The sequence below is a fragment of the Nannospalax galili genome, unplaced genomic scaffold, assembly GCF_000622305.1.
Source record: "Nannospalax galili isolate Female #2095 unplaced genomic scaffold, S.galili_v1.0 scaffold134, whole genome shotgun sequence".
Classification (NCBI taxonomy): domain Eukaryota; kingdom Metazoa; phylum Chordata; class Mammalia; order Rodentia; family Spalacidae; genus Nannospalax; species Nannospalax galili.
Genome location: NW_008335593.1, coordinates 1,430,824 through 1,439,589, shown reverse-complemented (window position 1 = coordinate 1,439,589; position 8,766 = coordinate 1,430,824). Strand labels below are relative to the sequence as shown.

At 50.4% G+C, this 8,766-nt stretch overlaps 1 protein-coding gene across 2 annotated transcripts in view; it reads right to left on the bottom strand.

Moving 5' to 3' along the window:
- Arhgef10 (Rho guanine nucleotide exchange factor 10) overlaps nt 1-8,766 on the bottom strand; it is a gene marked incomplete in the record, with an annotated part of 130,988 nt that overhangs the window by 7,193 nt on the left and 115,029 nt on the right. For both annotated transcript variants that reach the window (XM_017797486.2, XM_017797485.2), the window contains 1 exon segment: nt 5,377-5,551. In XM_017797486.2, the coding sequence (XP_017652975.1) occupies nt 5,377-5,551 (175 nt within the window).

Here is an 8,766-nt window from a genome sequence, read left to right as displayed (position 1 = left end):
AAAGTAACTGACTGTGACTAGTAATAATCAGATACATAGAGATTAGAGACACATATGCAAACATTTATTAAAGGTTAAAACCTCATTCAAATTTATGTCTTAAAAGGTTTATACTGAGTTCAATGTTTTATAACTGTATTAATTCAACTGTGAACCTAAAAATTTAAAGCCAGTTTTGAAAGCTATGCATCTTTACTCTGGAAATTGTTATTGAATATGTTAAAGCTGTAATGAAATGCTTCTTCTAATCATGTGGTTATCAAATAAATTTTAAAAATGATTCATAATCAACACATAAGGGGGACAAAACAGTCACTAGTTGTTTCAATTCATAAATGCATTTTGTGGCCTTCATTCTTCTGAATCCTCCACATGTAAAATGTGTGTGTGTGTGTGTGTGTGTGTGTGGAGAGAGGGAGGGAGGGGGAGAGGGGGGAGAGAGAGAGAGAGAGAGAGATTGATTTCACTTTTATACCTATGTTGTCTTAAATGTCCTAAGAATCTGAGAAATATTCTATCGCCTTTACAAAGAAATCCCTCCCTCCAGAAGTGGGTCTGTCCAAGGGGACTGCACAGAGCACAGTTCAGGGTTAGAGTGGACCTGCACCCTGGAAGGGGAGCAGTCAGCATGTGGAAGGAGAGGGGGATGGTGGGAGACAGAAACCCTGTATGGCTGCTGGGAGGATCATAACTGCTTAGGTGCATGGCAAGCAGAGCCTCCCAGAGGCGTCCTGTGAGCCCTGAGACACTGGCCCGAAGGGATGGTAATGGGACAGAGAATTGTTTTGTTTTTGAGACAGGGTCTCCTGTAGCCTCGGCTGGCCTGGAACTATGTGGACTAGTAGACTAGACCAGGCTAGCCTCAATCTCATTGACGTCTGCCTGTCTCTGCCTCTCCAGTGCTGGGATTAAAGGGTTAAAGGCGTGTGCTACCACACCCAGCTCAGAAATTACTTCTCAATTTTAAAAAATTGATGACAAAAAAGGACAGAAGCAGGTAAACCCACAGATGCTATTCTAAGTGGTTTGAAAGCATTCAGAAGCTACATAAAAACCTGGAACTGACTGATTTCAAGCAGTTTTCAAGTGCTCTCCTCATGAGCTGTCCAGGTCACTGTCAGAAGGGCAGGAGAGGCATAAGACCTAAGTGTCTTACTGTGTGTGACTGTGTTGAGTTCCAATTCACATACAACCAGGAGTCCAGTTTAACTCACTGATTCTCTTATGACAAAGTCTTGGGCACTTATAAGAAGAATCACACTAATTATTTAATGGAATTTTTGGCCATTTAATTTGGCCACAACCTCTTCTGGAGGCTGCATCCGCTCAGCAGGGGCACAGAGGGGCTAAATGTGACACAGCACCTTGTTACCCTGTACTGCCTGCTTTGATTACTCAGCACAAAGCAGGAAACATCTGTGTGGTGACACCGTAGCTACTCAGGACCCGGAGGAGGTCAGGGCCTTCCACTCTGCAGCCACACGCTCTGTTCCTCCCAGAGTCAAGTGACTGCTCTAACAAACGCATCCAGGTTCCCAGGCCAAGTCTGCCACGTGCTTGGTGTGGTTTACAGAAGGAGCCTTGCTAAATGGTCTCAGAATTGAATTCCAAGTGGAAAAAGAAGACCCAAGTGCTAGGAACAGATTCTTATGTTCCATGGGGTGGCCTTGGGACCTCTGGAGAGAAGGAAGTTCTGATCAAGTTCTGACAGCTTGGATGAGATGTGACTTATGGTACCGTTTCTTTTTCAAGTTCTGCTGTTTATACCTCAGTGTGTCTTTACTTGCAGGGCTGCTTGAAGTTTAAATCCAGCAGCATGAGAGGGTACTTCCCCATACTTGACTGTGTATTTCTGTGGCACCAACAGTACCCAGACAGTGAGGTCGCTGGTACCAAACACTGGACTGAGCTGACATGACTGAACAAAGGCAAGAAATGATTCTTGGTCTCGTTTGCTCTAAACCACAGCATGCAATGGAGATCAGCACAGTACCACACAGGGATGTTAGGAGCCACTGCGGGACATCGAAGACAAAACCTGGGTCCTGGTGTGGCATAGCTTTGCTCTGAGTTAGCCTTCCCATGTGATCAGGCCATGGGATGGTACCACATTCCAGTTAGCACACTGAAGAATGGAAGTGATGTTGCTGCAAGGCTATTAGACTGGGAGCTTTTTAAACATAGCACACAATGCTGAGTGCAGTCTAACAACAGGCCTTCCAGTTTCACTCTGGACAAATGAACCTGTCTATTCCATGTGAAGCAGACAGGTAGCCTGCGCAGGACTAGGTCAAGATCCATTACAGAGGGATACACAGGCTATACCCAGGACAATCTCATTTGTCTTCCAGAGCTGTGATCAAATCTCCTGATAGCCGGGGAGTTTGGTGGGTAAGAGGGGAGGAGGACAGAGGGGGAACATATCTTTTCAAGGCCCTGCCCCAGGGACACACTTTCTTTAGTTAGACTCCATTTCTTGGTTTACCACAGCAACACCATCAAATTACGAATCCATCAATGGATTAATCTAGAGCCCTCATGATCCAGTCATCCCTTAAAAGGCCAAAAAAGTCTTTAACTAATCAGTATTCAGGGCACACTATTAGATTCAAACTGTACCACTCACAGACTCAGAATACTGCCCTCTGGCCAGGGAGAAGAGAGGTGGTGAGGTGGGCAGGCTTTAGGAAAATAGTCCACAGATCCTTATAAATCTATTGGTACTGAGGGTCTGGCTCAGGAGGGGAGGCTAGGACAAGTCAGTGTTTAGTCAACTGCAAACACTGCAGAGGTCTAAGCAGGGACAACACTGGCTCAGAGTAGCAAGTATTACGGAAAAGAAATAAGACTGCACTGTGTCCTGTGGCTCAGCTACAGAATACCACACACCCAAGCTGAGTAATCACACAACGCTTCCCTAACCAGAACTGACTGTCTGCCCAGCATGGCAGAGAGAGAAGAGAGAGAGAGAGAGAGAGAGAGAGAGAGAGAGAGAGAGAGAGAACACGTACCCTGCCCGTGGCTCTGTGCATGGGATAGACATTGGGGGAATGGGGTGCTGTCAGCAGCTCTGCTCAGAGGCTGGGCACTATCCTGCCTTCTCTACCACAGGACAGACCAGGCACAACACAGAGACCTCTGAATTCAGGCAGATGTGGAGGCCATAGCGGTACCCAGGAAATAGAGGGTCAGGAGGAGCATGAGGGTCAGCAGGCGGAGAGTCCCAGAACCACCTCTGACTGTTCAGTTGGCGTTACTGTCTGGGGTACATGCTGTTTGGTTCACTGTGTCACATACAAGGATTATATTTTAAAAATTCAACACACAAACTACACTCACACTTGCCAGCACCTCCCTTCCCCAGCCTCTGACCAAAACTGCAAATGAATGCAAAGCAGAGCAGGACTCCAATGGTGGAGCCATGGCCAGATGCATTCTTGTGGCTGGTTCTCAGGATTCTGGGAGCCATGGCAACCACAGCTGCTTCCCTGAAGGCCACAGGGCATTGGGTCAGGATCTGGGCCCCAGAAACCTTTATCATAATACTGTCTGACTCCTGTTCCTTCCCATGAAGAAAGAGTCTGCAGAGCACTCTCTGGCCAGATGCATGCCTGTAGTGGTGGCTGTATCAGTGACTCTGAACTGGTTTCTGTCCAAGGGTGATAATAGATTCCAACAATCCCAGTGGCTGTATCAGTGACTCTGAACTGGTTTCTGTCCAAGGGTGATAATAGATTCCAACCATCCCGGTGGCCAGCACTTGAAAGAACAACCCTTAGGTCCTAAACAACATGCTTTGGGGGCCAGAAGCCATTTTGATTTTCTGAATATAAACATATAGTACAAAAATCTCCATTTTCCTAACTAAAATATCCTCAATATCCAAACAATTATTTGTAGCCAATCCTATAGAAGGACTGTGCCCCAGGCTATGTCCCCCAGGTCTCTGAGGCTGCCGTCTGACCTGTCTCTGCCTCCTCATCCCTCTATTACAGGACAGGTGCATACCCTTTCTGTACTGTGATCCCTAAATCACCGTATCAAAAATGGTTACCGTTGATGGGCTGACTGTATCTCTGTACATTCTCACATTGTAGGCATTGGGTTTAGGAGGTGGGGCCTGATGGAGGTGACAGGATCAAATGAGGCCACAGGGGCTTCTGAGGGTTAGGCTCATACTGGGACCAGTGTCCTCATAGGCAGAGAGCAGAGCTGGTGTTCTCTGCCATGTGTGGACACCGGGAGAAAACACCATGCATGAAAGCAGGCCCTCCCAGGAACCCAACACACCAGTGCCTTTGCTTGGACTTGCACTGTCCAGAACGGGGGACAAACGAATGCTGTCAGAAGCCTCAGCCTGTGGCTGGAACAGAGGACAGCAGCTTTCCCTAGCTCCTTCCTTTCCTCTGTGGACGTCCTCTCCACTAAACAGATGAGCCCACTCAGAGTCCCCCACCAACCCCACCGAGGAAAGCCACCTCTAAAGGACCACAAGACCACGCACACACAGGCACTGCCAGGCACCTGGTCTGAGTAATGCCAGGCACCTAACTCATTGCCTCCTGAACAAGGTGCCACACATTCCCAGATCCCATCTCCTACTGCTAATCTATGATGTGAACACCATCCAGCAGAGAACGTCAGTTACAGGCACTGGCTCAGGGCCCTGACTTCACCCCACTCGCTCACTTTCCAAATCCAGCCCATTCCTGTACCCTCCATTCCCACCTTCCCTCCAACTCTCCCTGTATTGTGAGAAGGCGCACGTCCATGAAGGGCAGGACCCACCCAGGCCCCTTCCTGCAGGCCATCTTCTCCAAATTCACCCTGGAGTGGCCTCTCCGCTCCCTATCCAGAGCCTTCAGTGACTCCTGCTGGCAATATGGCCAATCCGGGGCAAATGGAGTCGCCTCATCTCACTTGGGGCATCTCCATCTGGTCCATCATTCTCACCCACACAGGCTTCACATTCATTGCCAGGCTGAACAGTTGTTCAGCATATGGGTTACAGGTTCATACATGCTGCCCACACTCATGTCAGATACCACACACAGTGGTCGCATGTACACACATGGGGCCTTGGGGCATGCTGACTCTATGTGCACCAGTGGCCTGCTGCTCCTGCTGCTCCCTGAACTAATGCTGCCGCCTCCTCTTCAGCATGCTGTGCACAGGGCAGTGACTCTGGGACCCTCCCCTCTCCCATGTGGTACCTGGCAGCATGCTGTGCACAGAGCAGTGACTCTGGGACCCTCCCCTCTCCCATGTGGTACCTGGCAGCATGCTGGGCACAGGGCAGTGACTCTGGGACCCTCCCCTCTCCCATGTGGTACCTGGCAGCATGCTGGTGGGACCCTCCCCTCTCCCATGTGGTACCTGGCAGCATGCTGTGCACAGGGGCAGCAATGTTGACGTCCTGTAGGTGCTTCAGGGTCTCCGTGTGGAAGAGGCGAAGGGTGGATCCTGAGGTGAAGGCAATCCAAATACCAACGCCAGCCACAGCCATGTGGGAGATGACCATCCCTTCATCTTGGTGAACCTCCAGCTGACTCTGGGGGAAGGGGGCGCATCAAAAGGTTAGCCAGGGTGTTGAGGGTGCAGCCAGAGCCTGCAACAGTGCTGTGTGCAAAGAGGCTCACAATAGGGCTAGGCAGAGTGACTAAAAGGACCTCAGGGTCCAGATGGAGCCCAACTCCAAGACTGGGACAGCAGAGAGACTCCTGTCCATAGCTATGGAACATGTGAATGCACTGCTCCTGTGGTTTCCCTGAACAGATCAAAGTGCTTCACGGAACCCAAAGCTACTTTCCTATCACAACAGCCCCTTCACAAGTCGAGAAAACAACTTCAAAACAACGTAACAGGGTGAGGAGGAACTGGCTGCTGAGCTGGGTCCCCAAGGAGACACGGCACACTGGATAGCATGGTAAGGGGAGGGTGTAGGTTGGGAACAGCTCTGGGCTCTTAGGAGGGAGGCTGGTCCTTCTCCTCACTCCTGGCAAAGACCATCAGCTTACCCCAGACATGACACAGTCCTAGCACTGCCTTTCCTGAGGCCCCCGAAGCAGGTGGCCCTGTGGGGATCCTCCTTCCCCACTGACACCCTCCCAATACCACATTGCAAGGAGCCTGGTTAGCAGCAAACAGCTATGTGGTCATCTGAGACTAGAGGACGTAGAGAGGCCAAAACCAAGTCAGGGTGCAGCACAGCAGTGGAATAACTTTAAATGCCCCATGGGAAAGAGGCATAATCTGTGTCCCAAGAGAACAAGGGGGGACCGGAGCCAATGACCCCGCATCATGCAGACACCAGGCTTGCCAAGGTCACAGCATCCCACACCCTCATACATGCTCACCGAAGAGAGGCTGAGCTGAGCTCTACTCTGCTCTAGGATGTTGTTTCAGTGGAAGATTCCTGGGGACGGTTGTGGCACCACTGGTTAGGAGCTGTGTGGGAACACCTCCTCTCCACACCTCTTTGGACTCAATTTCGGTTTGCTTGGTGTTGGCACATATTAACTCGACTGATTTTTGGATATGGATCTTGTGCCCTCTGACCCTGCCAAAAGCTTTCTTAAATCTGCTGTTGTCGTCCTGGACTCCTCAGGAATTCTGCACCCAAGATTATCTCCTAGCAAACAAAGAAATTTTCCTCTTCCTCCTTCCAACCAACACCTGCCCTGTCCTCTCCCAGCATCCCTAGTGACAGCAGCCAGCTGTGGGGCAGCAGCAGACATGAGAGCCCCATGACCTCATCATCTTATTTATGCTGCTGCCATGATGCTCATCGTTATACACCCCAAGATCCAGCGTCAGCCTTAGTCTCCAGGCTCCTCTCTGTAGGTTCATGCTGAGCACAGTGCATCCCCACTCAGCACTCTCACACCACCTTAGCAGGCTGCTCACTGGATGGCCTGGGCACATGGCCTCCTTGTCACCTCCACTGAGTGTGCTATGTGTGACCACAGCTACCACCCACAGGGACCATCTAGGTCTTTACTGGGGCTCAGGACGCACATTGGGACCCTCCCTTGGGATACTGAAGAAGGCTGATGCCCAGGCCTATGGCCAGAGTCTCTATTTTAGGTGTGGGACCATCTTTAAGGTTCTAAGATGCGGCCCCCTGCCCCAACACACCATGCAGTCGGGGACCAATGAAAGAAGCTTGAGCCACCAGGTGTCTCTGCTTCCTGAGTAACTGTGGGCCATAGCACATCATCTTCCTGTCACTTTAACTCAGGCCACATGGAGCTCATAACCTAGACCTGAAGAACCCTCAACTTTCCTGGACTTGAGATAGCTGGGGGTTCCTTGGGCATGAGCCAGCACCAGGAACTATGGGATAAGGTTGCCCTGAACATCATGCCTTGCCCATGCAGGGCATTGTTGGGGACCCCTGCTGTTTTGGGTTGTAGTCTTTCCATGTCCGGATGGCCGCAAGCCAGCTCAGCGCAAATGGAGAGACTCCTCTTCTCAGCGGGGCGCCTTCCTACTCTCTTCCTGACTCACCTTTTGAAGTGCCTGTCACAGATACATGTCCTCCGGCACAAAAACTGCCAGGTTTTTCCTGTGTGATAATCAGGCACTGTCTGACAGCCTGACAGAAGCCCACCACCACATGTAAATGAGACATCCTACAAAGCACCTATCAACTAAAGCTTTTGCTACTGCCTCCACACTATAAATATCCTGGTTTCCCCCTAATAAATCGGAGCTGTATCACGGAGCTGTATCACTTGTGTGAAGCTGTATCACTGAATCCTGAGTCTCAATGCGCCCGGAACCAGCCTGTGATACAATCTCCCCGGAGGGGGCTGTCCCTTTGTCAGCAACCACTCGCGAAGATCCTGCTTTCACCGTTCCTGCACCTCCCCTCGAGATCCGGTGGCCAACGGATCGTGTACACAGAGGGAGTGCCCGGCAGCTTGGAACGGAACTCACCCAGCAGCTGACAGTGACCCCAAGAGGCGCCAGCGTCCAGTAGCCGCGGAGAGCCAGAGACCCGCTCCAGCGGCGCGCAAGAGACCGGCGCCACGCCAGCAGCTGGCGCTCCGAAATCCCCGTGCACCCACAGCTGGTGCCCAACATGAGAGCCTCCGAACTCCGTGCCAGCCAGCAGCTGGCGCCCCCTGAAACGCAGAATTCGTGAGTATCTCTCCCACCAGGAGAGCAACAAAAATCTTTTTTTCTTTCATCTCCCATCAGGAGACTAAAAAGGCAGCTGTGCCCCCAAGCCACCCCACCCTTTGGGCCTGGCAGTCTCTTCTATTTTCCTCCTTTTATTTCCGGTCTGAGTCTTCACGTGAGAACGTTAAAGACAGAGAGGCAACTGAAGCTTTCTGGTCAGGGCTACTCCTTGATGTCAGCTGAAGGCCTCTCTGCCCTCTAACGGACTCCGACTGCCTGCACAGGTGTAAACAAAAGACCTTCTATCTATACATCTTTCTAATACAAAAACCTGGTAACACAACAACCAGTTAAGAGTCACTAGGACGGTTGCCAGTCTCTTAAACCTGCAGAAAGGCTTGTGTTGGGGACTAAGTGAAATCTCCTGAGATTTTGATCTGAGGCACGTTTCCTTAAAAACCAACACTTCGCCCTACTTTTCTATCTTAACACTGCTAAAAAATTCCCCAAAGTTCTAAGAGATCTTCACATAAGCCTTAAAGTCAGCTTCTAAAATAAACTTCCCTAATCGGTTTTGTTATCCTGCCCCCAGGGTACTCAAACCACAGCTAAAACCAGTTAGGTGAGAATTTAAATTAA